Genomic DNA, 27,860 nt, shown 5'->3' with positions numbered 1-27,860 from the left:
ACTCGTCCCCAGCGGCCCCCCCGGGAGTCCTCTTGTCAGCCCACTCCCAGCCTCGGGCGCGGACGGCACTATATCTTACAGTAGACCTCAAAGAGGGAGGCGGCCGCGTGCATGCGGTAGAAAATAGAGAAGGGCATGGCCAGGTTGACCACAATGATCCAGGGTTCAAAGCCAAAGACAGTTTCCTCCAGTCCGTTGTCGTACTCGGGGCGGCAGCCGAAGGCGGGCGGGATCCACAGCTGTAAGAGAAGGGAGGCCGTCCGTGCTACCACCTGGGAGGCCCCGACAGATCCCAGGGGCCCCTCCTGGACAGGGAGACTGAGTCACACCTGTCACAGCGAGGAGCAGCCTCTGCACCAGAGGCTGTGTACAGGCCCCAAGGGTGCCTTTCTGTCCCAAGTCTTCAGGGCTCAGCTCCTGCCTCGTCCCCTAGCAGGGACGCCCCGGCTTCCCTGTGCTAAATCCTGCCTCCTCCAAGTCCTGATGACACAGGAGACAGCACAGGAAGGACTCTGAGACTGAGCTGCTCTGGCTGGCCCAGCACCCTGGTTGCCAGGCAACGCCTTTGCGCACTTAGGCAGGATACACAGTAAACCAAGGCAGGGAGGAGGGAGACCTGTCTCACGCATTGACCCAGCAGTCCTGAGTCTGGCCCGCCAGGGCTGCCAAGCATTCCGGACAACACAAGCGAAATTGTGATAGTGCAGGGGTGGCTGGTGGGGGAAGCCCTTGGAAGTCTGTGTGTGTCGTCTCCACCAGCTGGGAAAAGGGAACTTTGAGACCGTGTATTATTCATCCCAAGGCCTGGGAGGGGAAGGGGCAGGGGCCCACAGTGCCCAAAGAAAAAGCGCATGAAACAGCTTTGCTTAATTGCCTTCCTTCACGTCTCCTACACAAAACGAACACATGGGGTCTGGAGCAAGAGAAGGATTCGGGCTAACAGACCCCCATGCACGCCTGTGTTTGGGCGGTCACGTCTCCCAGGGGAAAGCAGGCACCATCTTTACCTGTCAATCAATGTGTCCCTCCCTCACCCCATCCCGCCCACTGTGTAAGTCCCCAGAACAAAGGGCTCTCTCTTCGCCCTTGTGCCACAAGGGGGGCCCTTGACCCCTCAGCCTCTGGCCACCGGCTCTTTCCACCCTTCCTTTAGCTCTCCCACTAGAACTTAGCACCAATAAACTTGGCCTGCTGGCTAACAGTCTTGCTGCTCTGTAACTCTGCTGCACTGGCAAGAAGAACCGGGTTTCTCCTGTTAACACCGAGACACCACCCACTCCCAGGATGCCCTCCTTGAGCTAACCAGTCTGCCCAGGGACTCGCTCTGTGCGCCCAGGCCCACCGTGTCAGCCTACAGGAGAGGTTGCCTGTCTGCCCCGCCCGCCATTCTGTAAAACGGTGCTGGAGAGCCTGGCCACGCAGATCTGGGCTGTGAGCTCTGTGGTCCGGTCTCTGGCTCGTCCTTGGCGCACACAGGCAGATCAGGCCCCGCCCACACACACCCCAGATCAGGGGGAGGAGCCCATGCTTTGGAGCCAGACCTGAACTCAAGCCTCAGTTTCTTCATCTGTAAGATGGGAACACGAACACCTGTCTCAGAGGGCGCAGAGGACAATCACATGGCAACTCATTTGCAAAACCTAAAGCAATGACCTATCAGTTTTTGCTGCTCAGAGAAACCTCCACACTGGCAGCCCCTTCGCAGCCTCCCTGTCCCTGTCCCTCCACCTCCCCCCAAATTTTCAGCCCCCAGGTCCGCTCTCTCGCACACCGCACACCTCTGCAGCTCTCTCCACCCCGCACCTCGGCAGGCAGGTGCTCAGAGGACCCCGGGGACCCCACCTGCTGGGAGTCACATCCTCCCGGAGCCCCGCCCCCTCGAGTCAGGCCGAACCTAGTAACTCACTCCCAACAAACAGAACACGCCCGCAGCGACGGATGTCACTTCTGAGATTAGGTCACAAAGGACGCTGGAATCCATCTTCCTCATCTCGCAAGAGCGGGAGTGACCGGCGTGCTATGAGCTGCCCCGTGGAGACGCCACGTGGCCTGGAACTGAGGGAGGTCTCAGGGCAGCAGCCGGCAGCCACCCAGTGGGCTTGGAAACAGGTCCCCTCCCCACCCAAGAGTCAAGCCTTGAGATGACAGCAGCCCCGACCGGCAGTTTGCGGCCCGCGGGAGGCTCTGAGCAGAGGCACCCAGCTGGGATTGGAGTCCGGACCCAGAGAAACCGTGACATAAGGAATGTGTGTGTGGTTGTAAGTTGCTGAGGGTTAGGGTGATGTCTTACGCTGCACTAGGTAGCTGATCCATGTGGCTCTCACTGGCACCTCCATCCAGAACTCCTGCTCGTTCTTACCTCTGTCCCTCTGTGTTCCCCAGGTTCTGGGACCTGCAGGGTCCTCCTGCCGTCCTGCTGGCTCCTCCCCGTCTCCCGGGCGGGCTCCTCCTCCTCCTCGGCTCAGCCTCTTAACGTTGGCTGGTCCCCCGGGCCCACTCCTGGGTCCTCTTCTCTGTCCATCAGGCCCAGGGCCACATTTATACACCCCACCCCCCGTCACTGTGTACAACATGCCCCGGTGTGCAGACCGAGACGGCCCACCCCACATCACCAGCCTGGCCCACCCTCAGGAACCTGGGGCTGGTGGACCCCACCGGCTGCTCGGCGGGTGTGAACTCATCTCACACTCAACGTACCTGCCCACTCCCCCATCGCATCTGCAGGGTCTCCCCACCCCACCCCCGGATGCTGGGTCAGAACGCTGGGCGTCACCCCCTTTTCCCTGTGACTGTCATCACTGCCTGCCTGCTGCCCAGCCCACCAGTGAGTCCTGACGACCACGCCTCTGGAACGGCACCCCCAGCCTGCCCTCCCCCCGTTCCCCTCCACCCCTGCCTGCCCAGGCTGCCGCCCTCTGCTCTCCCCCAGATCCTGGCTGCAGCCGCCGGACGGGCCTCCCTGCTTTCATGCCTGCCCTACAGTCCATTTGCCACCCTGCGGCCAAGTGAGTCTTTACGTAGATGAGATTGTGTCTTTTTCCCGATGACACCCCCAAAGTCTTCACAGCATCGTGAAAATCTACCGGCTACATGGGGTTACAAAACCCCCTTTAGCAGATCCCTTACCAACCCCCCAACCCGGCCCCCCCCCACTTGTCCCCCGCCTACCCGGCCCCAGCCACATGGCCCACCTTCCTCTTCCTCAGCCAAGTCCGGCTCCCTCCCACCGAGGTTTCCCACCGGCTGCTCCCTCCACCCGGGACCATCGCGACCAGCTCCTCCCTGCTGGTCAGCTCCCAGTGCTCACGCAGCCCTTCTGGGCCGCCCCATCGACAGTGGCCGCCCAGGCGCTGTCTCGCCCACCCTCCCTCCCTATTCGCTGCAGAGCACGTGTCCCTAGAAGGTCTTCTCCGATTTGATTGTTTATCGCCAGTCCTGCCATCTGGTTTGGCAGGAGGAAGACCAGAGACCTCAGGGATGTCCCATGCCATCGGCCACAGCTGTGCCTGGCCCCCAGCAGGCACTCAGCAGGACGAGGGGAGGGAGGGACAAGGGAGGGACGGCGAGGAGAAAGGCAGGAGAGACCACCGGGCCTCGTTCCTGAAGCCCAGATCTTTCTATCTGCTGTCACGTTGGCTGTGATGTGCTCCTCACCCCAGGGGGAAAAGGGTCCACCTCCCTTCCCTCGGATGTCGTGGACCCTGTCACCGCTAGAGCCACCAAATACAGCAGAACTGGTGCTGGGCAATTTCTGCACCCAGGCCTCAGAGACTGGCACCCCAATCTCCTAGAGGGTTGGCTCTGGGGCCCTGGGCCACCATGTAAGAAGTCCACCTTCCCCAAGACTGCCGTGCTGGAGAGCCTACATGCAGATGCCCCCGCCAGGGGTCAAGGCGGAGTGCAGCCTTTCCCCACCCCCACCCAAGGCACCAGATCTCGGGCCTCGCGCCCAGCCGTTCCAGCAGCTTCGGTGGACACCAGGAGGACCTGGAGTGTTTCCCAGCCAAGCCCTGCCGGAACTCCCGACCCACAAGGTCCTAAGACACAACAAAGTGGCCGCCGTGCGCTCACACATTTGGGATCATCGGTTACTCGGCAGCAGGAAACCCAAACAGCTGCCCGTTGGCCACGCCCACGGGACATCTCACGCCGGAACGGGTGCAGCACTAAGCTCCCATCTTCCTCCGCCTGCAGCCCCTCCCGAGCCTGCCGGCCCTGCAGGGTCCCCAGTCCCCCCATCAATGGCACCAGCAGCTCCCCAGGAACCCAAGTCAGAACCGGGGCATCATTCTGGACACCTCCCTCCCTTCACGTGTTCCAGCGTGGAGGACCCTGCGGGGCACGGCGCTAAGTACGTGAGCCAGTCACAAAGCGACAAGTCCCGTGTGGTCCCACCGACGTGAGCTGCACGGAGTCACCGAACTCAGAGGCCAAAAGAAGGCTGGTGGCTGGGGTGGAGGGAACAGAGGGTTGCTTTCTGAAGACAAAACCTCGGTTTTGCAGGATCGGAAAAGTGTAGAAAGCATGGCGGCGACGGCGGCATCTGCAGAGCAATGACCGCGATGAGGACTGGCAGGCTCCGCCCCCTCCAGCAGCCAGTCACCGCAGAGGCCTGTGGGGCGCCGATGGCGGCTTCCCCTCCTTTTCGCCAAGCCCTGCACCCTCCCACGTTCTCCAGAATGAAGCCCAACCACACACGATGCTGTGCATTCCTCCCTCGTCTCTCCATCCCCGCCACCACTGCCCTGGTTCAGGCTCTCACCGTTTCCTCCCTGGCAGCTGCAGGGGCCTCTGACCCAGGCTCCTGCCTCTGGTCTCGCCTCCCCCGATCCTGCCCGCACACGGGGCATCACTCCAAAACACAAAACGAAAGGGCGCCCAGCATGCAGACCACACTCGGTCCAGGCTTACAGAGCCGATCCCCTGATGGACACTCGTCCTAGTTCTCACTCTGCCGTTCTGCGTCACGTGTGTGGGATTCAGGCTAAACTAGTTGGTGCTCCCCAGCTGGGCCATGCATTCTTTTGCCTCTGTGGCTTTGCACATTCTGTGCCCTCTGCCCAAAAGGCTTTTCCTGGCCCTGACTACCTGGAGCGCTTCCAACCGTTCCTCGAGGCTGAAGCGGATGATATCAAGTGACTGACCACAGCTCCCCTTTACCTCGCTGCCTTCCAGCACAGAGGCCGGAGGGCAAACCACCCAGCCCCCAGCCTCCCTTGCAGCTCAGAGCAGCCACGTGGAAGACACTGCCTGGCACCAGTTATTTCCTCCTCCTTCCTGTCTTCAGACCAGACGTGATGCCCGGTGCTGCTGCAGCCATTACATGACCACGTGGCAACAAGCACCACACCCAACAGGGTCAAGTGGAAAGGTGAACAGAGCCTGGATCCCGGATGACCAGGCAACCCCAGGAGTCCACCTCCAGAATTCTTGTCTTAAAAACTAAGGATACTGCCCTGGCTGGCATAGCTCAGTGGATTGAGCATGGGCTGTGAACCAAAGCATCGCAGGTTCAATTCCCAGTCAGGGCACATGCCTGGGTTGCAGGCCATGGCCCCCAGCAACCGCACATTGATATTTCTCTCTCTCTCTCTCTCTGTCTCCCTCCCTTCCCTCTCTAAAAATAAATAAATAAGATCTTTTTAAAAATTAAAAAAAAAGACTAAGGATACTGCTGGTCAACCTTTCCACACTTTGCAGCAAGGAGCACTTCTAATCAGGACTGGGCCTCCCCTCCAGCCCCTACTCGTCCAAGCCCCTCCCTGCACCCCTGCTCCTATTACTCCCTGCACACACCCTGCCCCAGCACTTGCCGTACTTGCTGTACTACATTTTTTCTCCCTCCACCATCATACTGTGACCTTTCTGAGGAAAGAGGTTGCACCTCCTCACCTGTAATCTTTGGCCCCCACCCCAGCTCCCAGCGCATGACAGATATTCAGTATATGGGCATGTAGACTATGGGCCTGCATTCCGACCTCGTTTTTCAACCTTACAGCAACTTATTTTGATTACAACCTGCCTCCATTCCTCATTGGAAAAGGGCAAAACTAAATACATTCACTGATGTGTTTAAACAGTAAGTAACTTGGTGCAGATTACCGAAATATTGCAGAGGAACAAGAAGGCTGTGACATTCCTCAAGACGCTCCTCTTGACGTTACCCTGCAGGAAATGCGGGCGGCCTGCCGGGCCCCAGGCCCCTTCCCAGCTCGGCCCCGCGTCCCCTTCGCCGCTGCCTTCTCTCAGGCACATACTTCCATCGGCTGCAGGTGGCACCCAGCCGTCCTGGGGAGCCACATCTTCCCCGACTGCAGCTCCGCCCTTGAGGCCAGGAGAAGCCAGGGGTGCGTCGCTGCCGTTGCAGACGGTGACCACCCGCAGGGTCCTGATGCTGTCGGAGAGCTCCCCGGGCTCTCGGTAGGTGGACTCGATGATGAACAGGTTCTGGATGTATTTCTCGACGATGACCAGGACGGAGTAGGGCAGGTTGTACCAGGTGTACGCAGGGCGGGCCTTGGCACAGAGCATGGCCAGGATGGAGCCCCAGGAGAGCAGCCAGGAGCCCGAGGCGGTGGCCACCAAGAGGTCCGCGTCCAGCCTGCGGGCCGGGTTCTTGGACTCATCCAGCGACTGCTCGCTGAGCCGGTAGATCCGGATCCCGACCAGGCCTGCGACCCCCATGAGCGCCAGCAGGGTGGTGGCGTACAGGTAGAACATGGTGAGTGCCGACTCGCTCTTGGTTTTGGAACGCCCGATCTGGATGAGGTACACCACCACCACCCCGATCGTGGCAGCCAGGGCGGCCAGGCCCAGGGCCGAGCCCGCCGCCAGCCCGCGAAACTTGAACTGTATCTTCGGGTGCCGACAACCGTCCACTCTGCGCCCGATGTTCTTCCACAGGACGTAGAGCATGGTGGAAGCCAGGATCTGGTACTCGATGTTGAAGGGGTAGAGGTAGTAGATGCCGTGGGAGATGGCTGCGCAGAGGGCAGGGGGGCTGCAGTTGCACGGAGGCGTGTGGTCGTCCAGCACTGGGGCGGAGAGGCGGGCCGCGGGGACACGGAGAAGCACAGAGACATGTTTTCACTGTGGGCTCACGCTTGGCTTTTCCCATAGAATTAAAAGCTTTATTTCATGGCTGCTATCATGGTTAACATCGTGACTAAATGGACAGCCACCAATATGGCCAAAAGAGAATTAATTAACATGAGTCATATTTTGTGCACACATTGGACTATTATATTATAACACATTGTAATAATATAATTACGGTGTGGTAGGCAGAAATGTACTTTTCCACATACAAAAATGTGAACAAGACACTGTTGAACAAAAGCAGCTTGTTGCCAAAGGGGCAGAGCACGACTCCGTGCTTGTAAATTACAGATCTGCAGACGGTGGAGAGACGGACAGACAGACACAGAAACATCTGGGAAGACGTAAGTGAAAACATGAACAGTGGTCGCCTCTGGGAGGAAAAGTGGCAGCTGATTTTTCTTTGCTATTTTTTTTTCAGTAAAGGACACATTTATGTGTACCTTTCCCCTGCTTTGTTGAGATATAATTAACACTTAATATTGTGCTTTTCGTAAAGTGTGTGTGTGCGTGTGCGTGAGAGAGAGAGATACCTCCATGTGCAATAATTTAGACATTGAGTGGATTTTGGTACATCTGTACAAAGGAGTAAGAGTTAATTAAGTGGTGTTTCAGCGATACAGGAAAATAATCATGTTACAATAATGGTGGGAAAATGTAAGAACAAATCCTATGTCCAATATTTTTAGTGCATATCACAACCCAGCATTCCGTTATAAAATCAATTTAGAAAGTAGCCACCAATTTTTTAATAGAATAGAGTTGTAATGGGACAGAATAAGGCAGAATGAATGGAAGTAAATACATTAGAACTTTCAAAGTGTCTCTGATATATTACTACTCCACAATATGTGTGTGTGCACATACAGGGGTGTGTGCGTTTGGGTTGGAGTGTAAAGTTTGTTTCTTACCATAGGCTGTAGTCCAGATAAAGGTTAAATACATTCCGCGTGACCTCAACTATAAATAAATAAAGAGCACACTAGAAAGAAACAGCCAAATGGTAACTGCCTTCAACTGAGCTTCTGGTAGGTATCACTGTGGATCTATTTCCACGCATCTTGTCATTGTGATTTACGACACGCACCTACTCTGTATAAAACCAGATGGAGAAGCTCTGGGGGAGCATTCACGCCCCTCACTTTCGAGGAACACTGCCCTTCTCCGAGAGGCAACGTGGTACAAGGCAGACACCAGGGAAGAAACAGGGAGGAAGGGTTCAGGCTCACAGAGTGTTAGAGCTGACGGGGTCCTCTCTAAAAACTGCCTGAACCCCTCTTTCACAGAGATGTCTGGGGCCAGACTGCTAGGGTCCAAATCCCGGCTTGACTGCTTACTCACGGTGTGGTCCTGGGCCAGTTGCTTAACTTCCCTGGGATCGAACAGCTTTGTCGGCCCACGAGGTCCGCCCTGACTACCTCGGAGCGTAGGGATAAGAATTAGTGAGCTGCGTGAGGCCAAGCGCCTAGAACAGTCCAGGGACTCCGCAGATGCTTAACCAAACTTTGTTTCTGTTACTGTTGTCATTGTCATTACTGCCATTGAAACCAGCGAGGCAATGAGGCCCGAAGAGAGCAGGGCCCTCCCAAGAGGGGACTGCTGGCCAGGGGGCTGAGGAAATGAGCGTGGGCGCCGGTTGCGTCACGCCCATGCCACGGCTGGTGTAGGCCCACAGCGCAGTGAGTCTGGAGGGGCCCTTGCCCTCTGACAGCACGCGGTGCAGGTGCCCTCACTTTGGAAGGGAGGATCAGAGAGGTTGAATGGCTTCCAAAGGCCACACAGCTCACGTGGGATGGGAACAAGACACAAACCCGAGACATCCAGTTCCCAGGACATAGTGCTGTCCCCTACCCGACACTCCTCTCAACCCCAGTGTCCCAGTGGGGAAGGGACAGGTCACACGTGCCCAAGGACTTTGGAGGAAATGGGAAGCTTGGAGCTAAAGGCTCTCACACAGGAACAAGGGGCAACCCAGAGGGGCCGACCTGATAAGCAGAGTAGCGTTAAATGAAACCTTCAGATGAACTGAAACCAATTGAGCAAAACCTACCATTAGATGCCGAAGGATTTTTAAAAGCTATACTTTTAGGAGAAAGAACTGGTTTAATAAGGGCTTAATGAAGCCCAGTCCGAAACAACTGTCAATCTTGCATAGTTGTCAACAAAGAAGACATTCATTTCCGTGCTAACCCGGGCCGTGCAAAGGGCAATCCTGATGAGAACCCTGGGGTCCGACAAGCCCCCGAGTCATGGAAGGAACCTGTAATTATGCCCGGCACACCCTACTTATGGAACCGGGGCGGGGGGCGGGGGGGCTCGGGGAGCTTTCGCAGGCCTTCGGCAGCAGCAGACTGCCTGGCCCAGGCTGAGCCAGAGGACCCCTGTGGCTCTTTGTGACCCGCGCCCTCACCTCCAACTGCTCCGGCTGGCCCCTGCGTCCCCAGGACGCTCCAGCCTGGTGGCAGGGCGCCCCCCACCACTCACCTATCGTGATGTTCCCAAAGCCCAGGGTGATGAGCCGCTCCTTGTGCTCGTTCAGCTGGTGCTTTGACTCATTGAGGACGCTGTTGGCCCACAGAAGCAGGTTGGTGAACACCGAGTGGATGACTCCAAATCTGGAAAACACGAGGTCTCGGCTCCCGAGCAGCCCTGGGGAGCTCCCAGCCCCATGAGGCGAGATGGAGACACACACACACACACACACACACACACACGCCTCCTTCTCAGCCATGATCCTGGTTTCATTCATCTGGCAGCTCAGGCTCCGGGTGGGTCCTCTGGCTGGGAAGGACAGTGCCGTGGGAACTATCAAAATCACAGTCATGGCATTCTGCCTTAACCTTGAACATGCCAATATTTGACTCACTGTCTATGGGACGAAAAGAAACTGGATCTTGAAATCAGGGACCCAGGGATGAAAATTTGTTTAAAGCAGGCAACCAACCCTACCATACCCAAAATCTTGTCTTCTGGAAGGGAAGAGATCAATGAAGGAATGAGGAAAGGGCTACACTGGAAATCTGGAGAGTTGGGTATGCCCTTACCATCGGTTGGCCAACCCGACAACCATCCTCACCCCTTCTGCCTTGCTGCTTACCTCGAAAGACACTGAGTCAAGCCAGAGACTTGCTGTCTGGCATCCCTTACAGCTAGGTGTGGCCACTGTGGCCAGTGGGATATGAGGTACCGAAAAGCCTTTGCTTTTTTAATGAATGAGATGAAAAAAAGAAAAGCCAACGTACTGTCACTCTTCCTTTTTTTCCAGCCTTGGATGCGGGTGTGAGTCCTGGAGCATTGACAGCTATAATGTGACTATGAAGCAACCAGTATGGGAGGAAACCCTAAGCCCCTGAGGATGGCAGGGTGCAAACATAAAACGCCTGTTCTGTGACATTGTTCAGCTTCTGCAGTCTCTAACAGGCTCAGAAGTGAGGCCATGGTCCCGGAGAGAGGAAGCAGTGATGGGGGGTTGGAAGAGTTAGTAAGTGGCAGGGCTGTATTAGCCTGACCCCAGGGTCCTGCCCTCACCTCCATGCCATGTGGCCTCCTGAGGAAGAAGAAAAGGGGTGAGGTGGAAGGTGGACCCTGAACTCTGAGGAACAGAGGGGCGATATGTAGGGAATATGGTTCCAAGGGGACCACTGCATGTTTCAAAACCTGCGAAGTCTCCCCCTGCCTGCTGGTTTAAGACCTATGCACGTTGGTAGCTGCCAGGGTAGTTAACAACAGGCCTTGCCTGTAGCAGGTGCAGCAAATGCTGGAGCTTTGAGGGGCATTCCTTGCAACTGATCGCTCCTCAGTGGGAGAGGGGGCGCCCAGAGGAAACACGCCCCCTCCCTGTCCAGTGGAAAACACCCTTGTCCATGATCGGTCTGCAGGAAAACGGTGCACATGGGTCCTCAACCCTGACCTTGTCTCTCCTCTCCGTTTTCACCCCAGCCTCCTCCCCTGCAGGCAAACCCTTGCTTCCTCGACCAGCTGCGCATTGTCCGGGCACCGCCGGGGAAGGAAGCAGCCTCCCAGGGGTGCCTGGGCCAGTGTTTGCCCACCTGTGGGCCCCTCCCTGGCCACGTTGCTGTAGACTGTGGCCAGCCTCCGCGGGAGTGTCTGGGAGGCATTGTGTAGAGTCTTTCACAAACGCACACAATGCCGTTGCCGCAGGCTGGCCGGCTTTCTTCTCCTCATAATGCACACAGCTCCCCTTTCTTCTCCCCTCTCCCGGTCCCCGTGGCGGCTCTCCAAGCCCAGACCCACTGAGCCCGAGGAGGGCACGAGGGGGCCACCCGCAGCTGCAGACTGTTCTGCCTGCGAGCTCCCCCCGAGCGGCCACCCTCCTGATGGTTTGATCTGGGAACTGTCCTCCAAGCCCGGGGAGAACGGCATTTCCTCGTGCCAGGCTGCCCTTCCTGTGCCTGGGCCCAGTAACCCCAGACCACAGAAAAGGGAAGGCTTCCGGGAGCCACTTCTGATCTCAATTTGTGTTTTCAGCTCCACTTTCAAAACGACGGTTCCACTCACCTCACCCTTGGGGAAAGCAAACAACTCCAAGCAGTAAGAGGAATTCTTGGATCAGGACAAAGTCCATACATATAGTAAGAGTACGGGGTCGTGGGACACTGTTTTGCACGACTAGAAGAAGACAGTAAATCCAGGCTGGGCAGGTTCCTGAGCCCTCAGGGCTTGGCCAGGCATGTCGATGGAGAAAGCAGGTATAGGGTGGCATCAGGGAGTGGCGGGGACTGTGGCAAACGGGGAAGACAAGGAGCCTCTAGAGGCACAGCTCCCACTCCGCTCTAGCTCTCCGTCACCACGCCCACGTGGCATTGCCAAACCTTCCACTGTTTCTAGGAAAGTCTGATCCTACCCCTACAGGTGATAAGTAACTCGAAAATGGTTAACACTTGGCCCTTCAAGCAAAACAGGGTACCTCGCACCGCATGCGTCCCGGGTTCAAGCCACTTACTGTGCAGTTTAGGGTCAAGACCCAGAGGCAGGCAGAGACTGTTTCCAGTCACTGGACGAGCCAGGCCGAGCGGGACTGTGCCCTGCCCCCCAGAGCCCCTCAGATGGAGACCCCTGGGGCTCCGCGCCCAGGTGCGTGGCCTAGAGCGGTGCTGTCCAAACACGGACAGTCCAAGACACGCACGTGTAGTTCTCTGCTTCCTAGTGGCCACATTAAAAACCAGCAAAAAGGAACAAGTGAAAATAATGTTAACAGTATCTTGTTAAACCCAAGACATCTAAGATACTATGACGTCAACATATAATACCAACAAAATCTTCCGGAGATAGTTCACGTTCTGTTGGCCGTGCTGGTCTCTAAGGTGGTGTGTAGTTTACAGTCCCAGCGCATCTCGGTCTGAACCAGCCACAGTCCAAGTGCCCTGCAGCCGCCTGCGTGCGGCCGGCGGCTGCTGTCCGGGACACCGCAGGTCCAGGAAGCAAACACAAAGACCCCTTTCTGCTCGGAGGGGAACGGACCCAAGTGTCCTGAGGCTGCGGTTAAATAAGTGACTACAGCCAAGAGAAAGGCTTCACCCAGCAAACCGGCCGCCCCTGAAGTCGCTGTGCCGCCGTGGAAGTGGCGGACAACATTCAGGTCCCGCCCAGCGAGGCACAGGCAGGCTGGGCTGCCTGACCTTGGACTTCTGTTTCACTGTCTGAGCCTCGGTTTCCTCACCTGCTGCATGGGATCGCGACCACCCCTACAGTCCGTAACCAACAGGACGACGGTGAGGGAGGGAGGACCTCCTACGTAACACACGTAAAAGAACGCGCTCGGTGGGTGGGGAAGTTCATTGTCTCCAGCCACAAGTGCCCGGGGCCCGATGGGGGCTCAACACGCATTTGCCCAACACATCCCGCCTTTTCCCCAGCAATCCCGCCTCCAGGGACTGGACCCACGCAAATCACCAGAGACGTTCAGAAATACTTCTGACTGAGGATGTTCATTCCAGCCCTGTTTATAATAACGACCCACCATTCAGAAAGATTACTGGCCCAACGACAGGTGTCATGGATGGCGTCCCTCCAAGTTCAAGCCCTAAGGGGACTGCACTTGGAGACGCGGCCTCGAAGGAGGCCCTCACGGCGAAGTGAGGTCACAAGGTGGGGCCCTGATTCAACAGGACTGGTGTGTCCTTGGAAGAAGACGAAGAGACACCAGTGTTCTGCCCCCTCTGTCTCCCTCCCTGCCCAGAGCAAAGGCCGTGTGGAGACGCCGGGAGAAGGTGGCCGTTTGCCAGCCACCAAGAGAGCCTCATCGGAAACCAACCCTGCTGGCACCTTGGCGTGGGGCTGCACAGGGGATAACGCAGGCTGCCGGCCAGCGCACAACTCCAGGGGCTGAGCCGCAGGCCCCCCTGGGATGTCCCAACAGTGTGAGCGGCAGGCCCCGCCCACAGTAGGGGCTCCCTAAGTGCCTAGCCGCCTGTTGGAGCCGATCCTTTGCGCGTAATGAGGTTGGTGTGAGTTTCTTCTACTTCAACAGTCTATTAAAATAGTTCCGTCCAGCCGCCACACATAAATCAATCTTTTGAATTAGCAGGGCTGGGGGAGTTTTCCATCCCGCACTGACCGCGTACGTGATGAGGGGTCTCTGAATAAAGCAAAGGCCATTGCCTAGATCCACCCGTGAGTGTGCACAGAGGCTCTCTTACACGATAACAAGACCTGCTTCATCCGCCCCGCCCTCCCAGGGACGCTCTCCCTGGAGAGAAGGGAGGACACGCCTGTTGCCAGACTCGACCCTTGGTGAGCGCTTCCGCGCATGTGCAAGGCGCCGGGTGCTGCGGCCACGACCTCACTCAGTCCTGGGCCTCGGGCTTTGCCAGCGTCTCCAGTTTACCAATGAGGAAAATCGAGGGTCATGAAGGGGAAGTGTCTAAGGAGGTGGAGTCAAAATTCAGACCCACATCACCACCCTTCCAGGGCTGTCCCCAGGAAGGGACTGCTGGTCAGCGGGCCACCTCTCTGGGCATGTGCGGAGGATCTGCTTGTCGGGGTGCAGGGGAGCGCTGGCCTCCTATGCGCAGCCCAAGCAGGACTGCAGTGACGGGCTTTGTTTGCTCTAAAGGAACGCCACATCCAGTAAAGCGAGGAGCCGTGGTCTTTACCTTTCCAGGGTTTTGAAGGACTGGATGATGTCCTTTGCGTGCACCCACAGAAAATACACCTGGACGGAAACAGGGGAAGAAGAGAAAGACGCATCAGTGGGAAACTGGCGCTGTATCCGCACGTGTCCGAAACTCTAAAACATAAAGAAAAGGTGCGGTGAATGCTGGGGGCATCCGTGACCTCCCACCCCAAGGATGGCAAGTCTCTGTGCTCATCTGGGGTGGCAGGGCCACTCCCCGGTGGGGCAGGGCTCGGGGAGCACGGCCGTGAGCATCAGGGGGGAGCCCTCGGGTTTAGGGGGAAACGGGGTCGTGATGACTCAGGGTGTCTGGGGACCGGCAGCCTGCCTGTCGTCACCCCCGGTAACCTGATTATGCCGCCCTCTGGACAGTTAGTTACTAGGCCAGCGGCTGGGCACCAAAGGCCGAGCGCTTCAAATGCAGAACAGACTCCGTCCAGCTGGTCCTTTCAGTCCATCCCATCCGCTGCCCAGTCCCCTGGCCACACGGCCCCTGGCAGATACAGGGGAGAGGCTGAGCGGGCTGGCTGGACCTGTGCGCAAACCCTGGCCTTGGCGAGTCGGGGACCTTCCTGCGTGTGTCTTCCCATTTGCGAAGCGGGGGTGAGGACCCAGCCCCCCTCGGAGGGTGTGGTGGGGGATTCAATGAGATGACCCGGGTCAACTGCTGGGAGCAGCGGCTGGAGCGGGTGCATTTCCAGCGAGCGTCGCCCACGGCCAGCTCGCTCGGTGGCAGCCACCTACAGGGCCTGACTGAGCTCCCGCCAGGGCCTGGGCCTCGTTTCAGAAAGGAGCGCATGCAGCCCTGGCTGCCGTAGCTCAGTGGATTGAGCACGGGCTGCGAACCAAAGTGTCGCAGGTTCGATTCCCAGTCAGGGCACATGCCTGGGTTGCAGGCCATGGCCCCCAGCAACCGCACATGGATGTTTCTCTCTCTCTCTCTTTCTCCCTCCCTTCCCTCTCTAAAAAATAAATAAATAAAATCTTAAAAAAAAAGAAATGAGCGCATGCCTAGCGCCTGTTCTGTGCCAAACATGGGTGGGCACTTTACCAACTTGTCTTTTTAATCTTCATTTTGCTATTCAGTGCTCTAAAAAGAAAATCAGACGCAGCACAAAAGGAAAAAATACATTTATGCATGCTATCTCTTCCACACTGTTTTACCTGAGGCTGACTATCCTGCTTAGGAAAAACATTCAGGGCATGACTCTTGAAATTTCTGACAATTTAAAACAACAGGGAAACAGTTAAGTCAATTCGTAATTATCACTGAACTCTAAGCTAGACAGCTACCTGACTGCTGCTTTTGTGAGGGGGAAGGAAGAGAGAAGGGGGGGAGGAAGGGAAGGGGAAGGAGGGAGGGAGGGAGGGAGGGGAGAAGGAAGCTCTTTCAGGTCTCAGGAGGGCTTCCCAAATGTCAGGGGCATCGCTCTGAGACTGTCGTGAGGGAACTTGATTCCCCAGAACGAACAGCCCGTTAACTCTCACATTTCTGGGGTTCCCATAACACGGCAGCACAGACCAGGTGGCTTCAACAGAAATCTATTTTCTCACAGTCCTAGAGGCCAGAAGTCCGAGATTAAGGTTGGCAGGTGGGGGCCTTCTGAGGCCTCTCTCCTTGGTGTGTAGTGGCCATCTTCCTCCAGGGTCCTCCCCCGGTCATCCCTCTGTGTGTATCTGTGTCCCAGTCTCCTCTTCTGATAGGGACACCAGCTGCTTTTGGTCAGGGGCCACCCTTATGACCACATTTAGCCTAAATTGCCTCTATCAAGATCCTCTCTCCACCTATAGTTACATTCTGAGGTTCGGGAGGTGACCCCTTCACACTGGTCCCCAGGAAGCCCTATTCCACCAGCACCCAGAGCCAAGCCAATGTCATACATGTCCGGCCCACCCTCTCAGAGAGCTTCCCTTGTGAGACATGCTCAGTCTCAAGAAGCACGTGAAGTCACGGGCGTGTCCAAACTGGAGACCGCTCTGGACGAAAGCGTTTCAAACTGATGGTGTTGGCATTCTACAGGTGGAAACTCGGTCCTGAAGGATGCTCTTCAACTGGGAGCCCAGAAATCTTCTGAGCAATGACGGCATCCCTGGGCCAAGTTCACGGTCTCACAGGGTAACGTGTGTGGAGGAGGAGAATCATCACTGTGCCGCAGCTGTGACTTCGGGCAAGTCATTGGTCCTCGGCGCCCCCAGCCCCTTCCTGGGAAGCGAGCAGGGCGGTCCCACACCTGGCCTTGTGGACATGCAACATGAAAGGACAGAAGAACGGCACTTTGAGGCCCAAAATTTCTATAGAAATCTTAATCACTGCTTTTACTATCAGAGTCACAGGGACCCGGCCTCTGACAGCCGTCACCAGGGGCTTCCGCTCAGGATGCAGGGCACACGAGAGACCCTTGGAGCTCCACTCCAATGTGGGACTTCTCTGGTTCGAAGCTATACGTTTACACGGCCTTCACTGCCTACACTTCTGAGCCACACCGGGTTGACCGATGCGGAGAAAGAACCTCTCACACGTTTCTAAAAGCTTTTAGCCCACAAGGAGGCAAACAAAATACAAGGGTTTCCATGGTCCACAGGTGTGACCATGGCCGCTGAGAGTTCCTTCCAGGGGGTGATGAGATTGTTCAAAACTGGATGTGGGGATGGCTGCACAAGCCCACGGACATCCCAAACCACTAAACCGTAGGCTTTCCGTGGGCGACTTGTACGGAGTGTGAATCATCACGCAGCTCAATGAAACGCCTAGGTCGGAAGGGCCCCGGCCCCTCCTGGGGCAGGCCGGCTCGGGCGGACTTTCCAACTCCTCGTCGCACCAGCTCTGCCTCACAGGGTTCCCATGGCAACGGCCAAGGGACGCAGGCGCCGTTTCACAAGGACGGATCCTGGTCACAGAGGTGGAGGGAGGCTCCCCCAGGCTGCCCCACCGATCCCATCCGGGCCCCCCGGGACCCCGGCCTCGAGAACAAACACCGCGTGGCCTACCTGCACCAGCGTGTGGACCGTGTGTGTGACCGGGAACACTCCTTCGGTGACCGAGAGGCACGCGGAAAATCCAACGAAGTAGCCGACCTTCAGGCCTCCCAGGATGACGGTGATGAAGGCAAACAGCGCGATGCTGCCTGGATGCGGGGGAGGGGGCGGGGAACACACGTCAGCATCGCTGAGACCCCTGAGACCACTTCAAGGCAGGTCATTTTAAACCCTCACATGGGTGGTCACGTGATTTCCGACGAGGATGACCAGGCCATTCGATGGAGAGAGACAGTCGTCTCAACAACTGATGACAAGGGGGAAATCGGACCCTCCACCTGCAGAGGGACCAGCTGGACCCGCCCCTTTCACCACATACAAACGTTAATTCAAAAGGAACTGGAGACTTGAACTCAAAACCTAACGCTATGAAACTCTCAGGACAAGGCACGGGGAGGAGGGGAATCTTTACAATGTTGGGCTTGGCGATCGTTTATGGGCTACGGCACCAGAAGCACAGGCAGCAAAAATAAAAACAGACACACTGAACTGTATCAAAATAAAAAAATACCTCGTCCGTCAGAGGACGCCATCAAGTATTTAACAATCATATCCGATAAAGCATCCAGAATCTAGTATCCAGAATCTATCTTAAAAATACTGTTTAAGATACAACCCAATTAAAAATTGAGCAAAGGACTTGAGTAGATGTTCCTCCAAAGAAAACAAGTGGCTAATTAACACATGAAAAGATGCTCAACATCACTAATCAGGAGGGAAATGCAAATGAAAACCAGCTCCCATGCAGGGTGGCTGCTAGCAGAGAGAGAGAGAGAGAAACACACACACACACACACACACACACACACACACACACACGGGGGAGGAGGGATAACAAGGTCGGCAATGATGTGGAGAAATTGGAACCCTTGTGCGCTTTTGACGTGAATGTAAAACAGTGCAGACACTGTGGGAAACAGTGTATAAAACTAGTATTTCCAGGTGACCCAGCAATTCCACTCCTGGGTCCACACCTAAGAGGACTGAGAGCGAGGAAGCAAAGGGCTGTTTCTGCACTCGTATTCATGCGGCATCATTCACAACAGCCAAGAGGTGGAAGCACACCACGTGCCCGACGACAGATGAATGGATGGATAAACCGAAGGTGGTCCATCCATGTGGTAGGTCCATGCTCGAGGGGGAAGGCCGTTCTGACACAGGCAACAACACAGATGACCCTAGGGACATTATGCCGAGTGAAGCAAGCCAGTCACAAAGACGAAGACTGTGGGACTCCCCTGGTACGAGGTTCCCTGAAGTGGTTAAATTCAGAGAGACAGAAAGTATCATGGTGGTGGCCAGTGGCCGGGGCGCAGAGGGAGTGGGGAGCTATAGTTTAGTGGGTGCAGGGCTTTGGGAGATAAAAGAATTCTGGAGATTAACTGCACAAAGTGAATGTCCTTAACACTCCTGAACCCGACGCTTAAACATGATCCAGTTGCTAAGTTTTGTTATGTATATTTTACCGCAATTAAAAATAATGCATATGATAAATCCTACTCTTGGCCTCAGAAGCTGAAGCTAGAAGGCAGTATTGTGTCCCATCTGTCACTGTACCCACCCCCTGCATGTCCCAGGATCTGACACACGATACATACGCAACAGACGGAATGATGCACCAGAGGCCTCCAGACGCTCCTCCCCACCCCACCCCCCAAAGCCCACCAATGTAAGAGTCACTGTTCTGCTCGGAAATCTCAGGTCTCTAGCCCTGAAATCCTGTCCTCCGCAGAACAAAAGCGGGGGGCTGGGGGGGGCGGGGGGCATATAGGTGTGCAGGAACTCACTGCACTGTCTATGCGGCTCTTCTGTAAGTCCGAATTTTTTCTAGAGCAGACAGCATATTATTTAAACGAGAGGTTAGGGCTCTACAGTAATGCTGTAGAGAGCGTCTCTACTGCATGCCATGAAAAAGGAAACTTCCTTGAATGGTCTACCCAGCACGGTTTGGGTCAAAAAATAAATACAAACCAAATATATGCATATAAGAAAAAGATTGAAAAGGAAGGCACAAAATACATAAGCTTGTAACAGAGGAAAAAAATAGCAAGAATGGGGCCTTGATCAACATCAAACTTCCTGATCCCCCTTCTGGGCCAGCACTGACCATGCTCTCTCCTGGGAGCGGGAGGAAGCTGGATCTCCAGTGACAGAGTTCACGGTGTGGGAGAGCGAAGGGTGGGGCCAGAACAGCGAGCTACAACATTTCAGCCCCGCCCAGAAGCCTCCTGTGCCCGGTAATGCAATCACCTGGCTCCGGGCCCTCCCTCAAAGTCTTATAGAAATAGCTTTAAGTCACATTTTTTTTTAATCCTGGAAAACCCCCAGTGAAAGCAGAATCTTTGTAAGAGGAGAGATTCAATCCCCGGGCTTTGAAATCACTGGACAAAGGCGTGGTTCGTGCTGGTTACAAAGAGACACAGCAAGAGGGGGCGAGGCAGGTGGTTGCGGTGGCAGGGTCACAGGCTGGAGCTGTGGGGACCGGGGCACCGGTCCAGGGAGCTCAGGCAAGTCGCCTCCCTGCTCCCACCCTCAGCTTTCCCATCTACAAAGTGAGACTGGTCCACAGCTGTGGTTCTCACAGGGGATCAGGCATCAGAATCAGCCCCCGGGGCTTGTCTAAACACTGGGAGAGCAGGGTTCCACCCCCAGGTGTGAGGCGGAGCCCCCAAATTTGCATCTCTAGCAAGTTGCCAGGTAAGGCTGACCTGTGGGTCTGGGAGCCCACCTGGAGAACCACTGGTCTCTGTCAGCGACATTTCAAGGGCCGTGGCAGATACACTGGGCACCCACTCATACATTCGAAGCCCTTTCTTCCTTCCTCCACCCACCGCCCGTGGATTCATTCATCCACATAGTGACACAACAAATATATATTTCGGAGACTCCCCTTGTGCAGGAGGCATTTGCCAGGAGCTCCAAGGTTCGCCAACAAGATTCCCGGGGAAGCAAACACGGGTATAATATTGCGTCAGTCGGGGCGTGCACAAGGTACAGAGGGGTGAGCTGGCAGCCGACTTCTCATCCGCAGCCTGGGACACCAGAAGCCCTAGGAGGAGTAGCTAGAGTCCCCAGCAAGGAAGGGACTGCCGCTCGAGAACCCATTCCCAGCCAAGGTGTCACGCACTTGTCCGGGCCAAAGACAGAAGGGTATTTGAAGACAGGCGAAATATAATTCGTTCAACACCCATTTGTCAAGCACCAACTAGGGTCCAGGCATGGGCATGGGCACGGGGGCTAGAAAAGGGTCCGTGAAAGAAAGCAGCTGCCTTCAGCGAGTTTCCCGTTCCAGTGGGGAAGGCAGAAAGCACACACACAAATTGCTAGGGAAGAGTCAGCAAGTGCCAAGTCCATGAAGAAGGCGGAGCAAGGGAGAGGGTCGAGGTTGACGATGGGTGGTCAGAAAGGACTCGGGGATGGGAGAAAAATTTCACCCACGTAACTCACCTGACCAAGGGCTTTAACCAAACAACTAGTAGCGATGGATGGATATACAATGGAGGGAGAGAAGGAAGAAAAGAAAGGAGGGAAGGGAGAGAGGGACAGAGGGGGGAGAAAGATGGATGCATGTAGGCTCCAGCAGATACACGGGCAGGCTAACAGAAGAGAAAACAGGACAGGAGACATACAACTCCCCGGAGGGACAGAAACTGTCCGGAAATGCGTGGTTCACATGCTCTGCAGAGACCTGTGATTCGGGGTAAACTGGAGTCGGACTGGGTGGGAAGCAGAGGTGGAAAACCTTCCGAAGGTCTCATGGTAAAGAGAAGGGTCCGGGGGACAAGAGGAGCAAAAGGAGGACACGACACAAGTGACTTCCAAAGGTCTTATCTCGTTGGACTGGAGAGGAAGTGGGAGGGCCCAGAGCCGGAAGCCAGGGTCTCCCACGCCCTGCCTGGGCTGCCCCGCACCCTCGGCGTCATCCTCGCCCTCTCCTTGGGTGCAGGGCCGTGCGGGGTCATCTGCCACCACCACGGCCCAGCCCGCGCCTGGCACGGGATGGGAGCTCAGTCCAGGCAGCTGAACAGAACCAGACCCCGGTGTCTGCTCAGCCACCGCAGAAGTCTCCATGCCGCGGGGCTCGGTGCCCTTCTGCCTCGCTCTCTGCAAGTTCCAAAGAGCCTTCTGTGTGACGGAGAAGACAGAGCAAGATGAAAGGAGGGGGCCGGGCCTTCTCTGTCACCTGTTAATACCATGCCACCTGCCCTTCCCCACTCTGCTGGAATATTGCCAGTGGGGGGGGGGCTCCACCCACCTTCGGAAGCCCTTTCGGCTTCCGGGTCTGGTAAACGAGGGTGACGACACCCTCCTCGGGAATTGCCATGAGATCAAAACCACCACGCTAGTCACTAAGGTGGCACGTCCTATGATTCCATGTACAGGAAATGAGCAGACCAGGGGACTCCAGGGAACAAAATAAACCCGTGGTTGCCTGGGGCTCGTGGGGAACGGAGGTATGGGGGCGTCAGCCGCAGGGTACAGGGTTCCCTTTTGAGATGAGATGACGAGAATGTTCCGAAATTGGCCGTGGTGATGGATGGTCGCCCGTATCTGTGAATAAACTAAAAGCCATTGAGTCACGGTGCGCTCTACAGGGGCGAATCGTAGAGCATGTATGGACCATGTCTCAACCATGTCTTTTCTAAAAAGAGAACTGATCGCGGCTGGGACACACTGACGTGGGGCTTGCTGCAGCGGAGGAAACAGGGGGGAGGGGCAGGGCGGGGCAGGGCGCGTCTGTCTCAATAAGACGAGCATGCGCTGTCAGGGGAGAAAACAAAGTGGAGCCCAGGCAGGCGTCCGTGAACTTGCCGCATCTGCCCGGAAGCCGAGCCGTTTCTCACCCGTCCAGGCTGCGCAGCCAGGCTGCGGGCTCCCTGAGCGCAGGGACTGCTGCGTCTTTGTGTCCTGCAGCCTTTGTCCGCGCCCCGCCCCAATCCCCTGCCCCTCCACCTGGTCTCTGCTACCGTTCCCCCCCCCGCCACGCCCCGCTCCTCTTCCCACCTGCACCTAGACACAGCTCCTTCAGCCACCTGCACCTTCTCACCCATGGAGACAGACTCCGTGTTCCCCCTCCGTCACCACAGCACACAAGGCCACCGCGCAGGCTGACCTATAGGCAGTGCACTCTGCCCTGCGGCTTCCGGGCCCTGCGGGACGGTGGGCGGAGTGATCTGCGCAGCCCACGACCCGCCGGGCGGCAGCTGCACAGAGAGCCCCTGTGTGGCACGCGGGGGCGTGCCCCGTTCTAAGAAAAAAGCTCTGTGTGAACAGCTGACCGCGCACAAAGCGGGAGTCGCCGTGACGAATAAGTGGGCCAGCGCTCCCAAGGCGGCGCCGTGCCAAAGGCATGCAACAAACGTAGCCGTTATTCTGGTCGTGGGCATTCCCGTAACTCTGTGTCCATAACACTTCTGTGGGCCTGAGACGGGACAGCAACAAGCGGAAAGAAAAGGCGGCCTTTACCGCCGCCGTCCTCCAGGAGACTGGAAGCGGAGCAGAAACGGCGCCTGCGTGTTACGGGGGGGTGAAGCGGCTCTTTGCTGGGTTTGGTTCACTGCACATGCCAGGCTGGTGGGAGGGGTCCAGGCGGCTGTTGTTTCTTGCAAAAGAAATCGGTCTCTTGACAAACAGAGGAGCTGGATTCCTAACTCATCGTGTCTACCAGTGTTAAAAACAGGTCGATTTTTTTTTGTTGTTCCAAAGGAAGTGTGGAAAGAGTGAAGATAGGGCACATGTAAAACGGAGTCCTTTTAATCAAGCTGCTAAAATATTAGCTATATGAGTGGTGAGGGATGAAGAAACAATTCTTTTTGTTGTCTTACGTAACCTGATAAATGAAAGTTTTGAACTCCCCAGTGTTGCATTAATTCCAGGATGTATGTATGCCAGTCTGCTGCGCCTCGTTTTAATTATCGATGTGCTCACTGGCTGACTCCTGTACATGCCCTGATCGGGGATCAAGCCCACAACCCTGGTCTATCAGGGCAACACTCCAACCACTGAGCTACCTGGCCAGGGCTCTGTTGTGTGTCCACACTACACCTTCAGATAGCACCCCCCCATCAAGGACTCAGGATGCAACGTGACCTCCCACCACCCACCCTCCAAACCACCTGGCATCCGACTGACAGCCGCCCTGTGCCGGCTCCAGGGCTAACAGCGCAGGACTGGTTATTCTCAAGGACTGGACTTTTCCTTCAAGAGCTGCGAACCTGCCTTCCTTCTTTGGAACACCTCTGGGTTTTTGCCTGCCTGTGTTCTGAGTTCGAAAACTCTGAGACCCTCGAATAAATCTTGGTGACTTATTCCAGCCGAGGCCTCCCGACACCACCTTGCACCCAGCCCAGCGAGGTCATCACCGGCTCACACCCAGCAGGTGGGACAGAATGGTTCCGGCTCCGAGCAAAGCCCACGACCCACACCAAGACCGCAAACCCTTCTCCAAAACCCTCCGTGCCCAGAATTCCACAGGGTGGCCCCTTCTCAGAGCCGCAGACATCTAAGACCGTCCCAGAAGCCAGGGCAGAGCTGAGTGAGACCTGTCTTTCCAGCCGGGATTCCAGAAAAACCTCAGTCTCCGCCAGGGCAGGAGGCATGTCCCCTGGCACCATGGCGTCCCGACATTCTTTGGGGATAATTGGCCTCTTGCTTCTCTGATGAGCCACAGCTTATTTCGAGGGATGGACAGTGCTTTGCAAACACCCCTCCCTGAGACACCGTCAGGATTCTTATTCTGCTGATGAAGAAACTGGGACTCAGAAAGGTGACGGTAACAGAGTCGAGACTGCAAGTCACACCTTCCACCGCCAGCACCATGCCCATGACCCAACCTGCTGAGTGTCTAAACAGCCACCGTTTGGTGAACGCCAACTACGTGCCCTGTCTCTACTGCCTTGCGCATTCTGCCATGACCTGGTGCCCAGCAGGTATCTCGGGCGGCAGCCTGGACCCTGCATCCCCACGCTGCTCCTCCCCCGGGCTTCCCAGTCTTCACAAATGGCCACACCACTCACCCACCTACTCATGCCCCGGTGCGTGGAGCCTTCCGGGAGGGGGGAAAAAACAGGGGGCAGAGGAAGGGAAGGAAGGGAGGAGAAAGGGCGAGGGGAGGTGGGGGAAGGCTGAGAAAGGGAGAAATGGATGAGGAGGGAGAGAGAAGGGGAAAAAAAGAAGGGGAGGAAGAACGGAAGGAGGGGGGAGGCAGGAAGGGAGGGAGGGACAAAGAAAGGATCCTTCCCCTCCAGGAAGCCCAGGTCAAAATCCTGTGCTTCTAACATTGCTCTGGCCTGTGTAAGTCAATAAACACATTTCCTTTCCTTTTGTTTGACCCGGGACTGGACGTCTGCCACTCACAGAGTCACAAGACCATGGGCCTCCCTGAAACAACCACTCCAGAGGGGGCGTCTGGGCCGTCCTGGAGCTGCGCCCCATTTTCTCCAAAGGCAAGATGAGCTGGGCACAGCCCCTGAGCCTAGGAAACCCCAAATCCCATCCGGGCAACAAGCCTCACAACCAGCAAGTCATAGCACGGGGCAGAAATGGGCAAGCACTGCGAGAGCCCGCCACAGAGAGCCGGGGTGACCCACGGGGTGGACGGGGGGCGGTGAAGGCGGCACCGGGGCAGACACGCGGAGGGAATGCGGGCGGGAGGGAGAGGAGAGTGTGCTGGGCGCCCACCTGTGCGCGGCCTTCATGGGTCCCACTAAGCGTGATTCCCGCCCCCCACGCGCTGAAACCAGGGGGGTGGGCAGACTAAGGGGCCTGCTCGAGGCCATGCAAGGAGAGTGAAGGCCACACTCTAAGCGAGTCTTTAAGTTCCGATCTAAACACAAGTGGCACGGAGGCACGAGCCGAGTCTGCACCTGGCCTCTCCCGGGAAGGTGTCTCGGACAGCGGCCTTGGCCGCCGCCCACGGCCTCCTCCCTCTGACCTGCGCCTGCCCAGCGCCCCTGCACGGGGCGGGGCGGGGGGGGGGGGGAAGCACCCTGAGGGGATGGGGCGGGTTCCTGTCCTCACGATGTCTCAATCCGTGTGTTGTGAGTGCCTGGCACGGGCGTCTACCCCCCACTGCCTGACCGTTGTTGACCTGCTCGTTCAGGTCTTCATTCATCTCAACTGCATTGTCTTAGCACCTGCTGGGAGCCAGGCCCAAGGCGGCAGCATCACAGGTCCCCCCTCTGGTAGAGGGGACGGAAGCGGCAACAAGCACAGCAGAGTCTACCCTGGCGGGGAAACATCACCAGGGAGGGTGGGGGAGGTGTTGGGGGGGAGGGGCCGAGCCCAGTTTCGGAAAGCAGAGCAGGTGAAAGGCATTCCGGGGAGGGAGGAACAGAATATGCAAAGTCAAGGAAACACGACAAACTCTGACGGGAGCGAAAAGCCTTGACTGGAGCGCAGGGCGAGGGGATACAACTTAGGAGGCCGTCTGGGGCCAGATCTCAAACAACCTGGAGCGCCGAGATAGGGCATGCAGGCTCCGTGCTGGGGTCAGTGGAACCCCCGCTGGGCGGCGAGCCAAGGCGAGGTGTGGACTGGCCGCAGCGCAGAGAGAGGAGGCTCCCGTCCGCTCGCGGGTTTACGGATGGGAGAGAAAGAACCGAGGGCAGGAGGGGAGAGCCGGGAAAGAGGCGGTGGAAGACGGCCCGGCGGCCGCTCGGGACTCACCGCGGAGCCAGCGCGCGCCGGCGTGCGTGTCCTTGGGCCGGGTGAGGCGGCGGTGCGCGGCGCTGCGGCCCACGTACCACAGCATCCAGAGCAGCTGCAGCAGCATGAGCGCCGTCAGCACGCAGAGCAGGTCGCTCTTGCCCACGCCCGACGCGTGCACGGCCCAGGCCAGCAGGAGCAGCAGCCCCGCCACGAACACGTTCAGCCCGTACTGGCTGCTCAGCGCCTCGGCCAGCTTCTGCGGGACGCTGGCGCGGACGGCGCCCCGCCGGGGGACGGGGGACCCCGGGGCCAGAATCTGGGGATGCGGGCTGGCTGCGGGCGCCGGCGAACTTCTGTCCGGGGAGCTCCGCGCCTCCCGGGGAGAGGCAGGCGCCCCCTGGTCCTCGGGCATCGTTGAGTGGCCCACAGGGAGTCTAGCCCCGGGCTGGCCCCCACCTGCTTGCTCCTGACTCGGCCCTTGCCCCCACGCCCTCTCCTAATTAGCTCCCTCTTCAGATGCCCCTCGGATGCCGGCTTTCCCCTCTCCGGTCCGTCTGCCCTCGGCCAAGGTACCCACCCAGTCCACGTACTACCGCCCCCACCCGGCTGACCCGGGCTGACCCCGGCTTATTTTGCGCTCCCGATAAGCACTGCCTGCTTCTCCTCACCTTGCGGTGCCCCAGGCAGCCTTCCCACGCCCTCCACGATCCACGCGGGCCGCGCCCAGCCCCTGAGGCTTCAGACCGCAGCCAGCCCTGCCCCGACGCCCGCGCGTCCTCCCGCTCGGTCCTTGGGTGCCAGGACCCGCCCGCTGTCCCCAGCTCCGTTCCCTTCCCCGACGCCCCTACGTCTTCTTCCTCCCGTCTCAGGGCGCCCGGCCCGGTGTCCCGGGAAGCCCTGGGTAGCGAGCGGTGCCTCCCGCCGGCTCCTGGGCTGGGGGCTGCGCGGGGGTCGCCTTGAGCCGCAGCAGGAGTGGGCGCGGGGGGCGTGCGCTCTCCGGGGCTGTACCCGCGCGTCTGGGTTGCGGACCGCGCGCGCGGAGGTCCAGGTGAGCCTAGGAGTGCCCCTTTGCTGTTTCTGCCTGTCAGTCTGTCTGTCCTGGTCCCTGCTTATGTCTGCGGTACGTTTTCTCTGTGCGTCTCTGTCTGGCCGGCTGTCTTCGAGGCTCGTCGCTTGTCCCTAGATCTATATGAATAGGGGAGGGCGTGTCTTTTTGTGTCTCTGTGTGTGCCTGCTGTACTTGTGTGTCTGCCGGGAGATGCCCAGATGCGAACAAGACAAGAGCCACTTCCCAAGAACAGAGATACTCTCCCTCCCTCCTACAAGGGCATGAGGAGCTGCTTCTGGACCTGAGGGGTGGGGTGCCCGGGGTTCTCCCTTCGAGCCCCTCCCTCAGCCCCCCCAGCCTGCTGGAAGCCGTCCTCTTGAGTGCCCGCTGAGATGCCGCTAAGGGGAGGGCGTGGCAGGTTTCTGCCAGTGTCCTAAGGGCCGGCGCAGCTGAGCGCGCGCCTGCGCTGGGAGGCGCTGGGGAAGGAGCCAGCTGCCTTGTGGGCAGACACCTGGGCGGTAAGGCCAAGCTCTGCGTGCAGGAGACACCCTCTCCCTTGGGCTTAGCACTTTGCTTTTGCTATCCCGAAATTCTTGGTTTCTGAACAGGGGACCCGTGCTTTGATTTTGCAGTGGGTGCAGCAAATCACATAGTCTGTGCTGACTGCCAGAGGTTCCCGGCTGCCGGGCAGCCCGGGCCAGGAGGCAGTGCACCAGGGGACCTGGCCTGGCCTGCACTTTTCACTTCATCCGTGCCCGCATGGGGCCAGCGTTTCTTCACCTCCCAGTCGTCTCTGCCAGGCTCTGTCTGTTCCGGGCCCTGGGCAGTCAGTGAAGCGCTGACACTCCGGTGGAGGCACACTCAGCAGGCCGGTGCTCCCTGGGAAGCGGGAGA

At 57.5% G+C, this 27,860-nt stretch overlaps 1 protein-coding gene across 1 annotated transcript; it reads right to left on the bottom strand.

Moving 5' to 3' along the window:
* On the bottom strand, positions 1–26,330 carry OTOP1 (otopetrin 1). The gene is made up of 6 exons (XM_045834662.1): positions 25,937–26,330; positions 17,222–17,358; positions 14,214–14,272; positions 9,583–9,713; positions 6,103–7,034; positions 1–239 (listed from the first exon to the last, which is right to left on the bottom strand). Exons 1-6 carry the CDS (start codon positions 26,328–26,330, stop codon positions 69–71), a joined length of 1,824 nt encoding a protein of 607 aa, XP_045690618.1. The 3' UTR covers positions 1–68.
* Positions 26,331–27,860: the final 1,530 nt, after the last annotated feature.

The sequence above is a fragment of the Phyllostomus hastatus genome, unplaced genomic scaffold (genome assembly GCF_019186645.2).
Source record: "Phyllostomus hastatus isolate PE091 unplaced genomic scaffold, TTU_PhHast_1.1 phas_contig_196, whole genome shotgun sequence".
Lineage (NCBI taxonomy): Eukaryota > Metazoa > Chordata > Mammalia > Chiroptera > Phyllostomidae > Phyllostomus > Phyllostomus hastatus.
The sequence above is the reverse complement of the archived record's forward strand: the minus strand, read 5'-3'. Positions and strand labels throughout refer to the sequence as shown.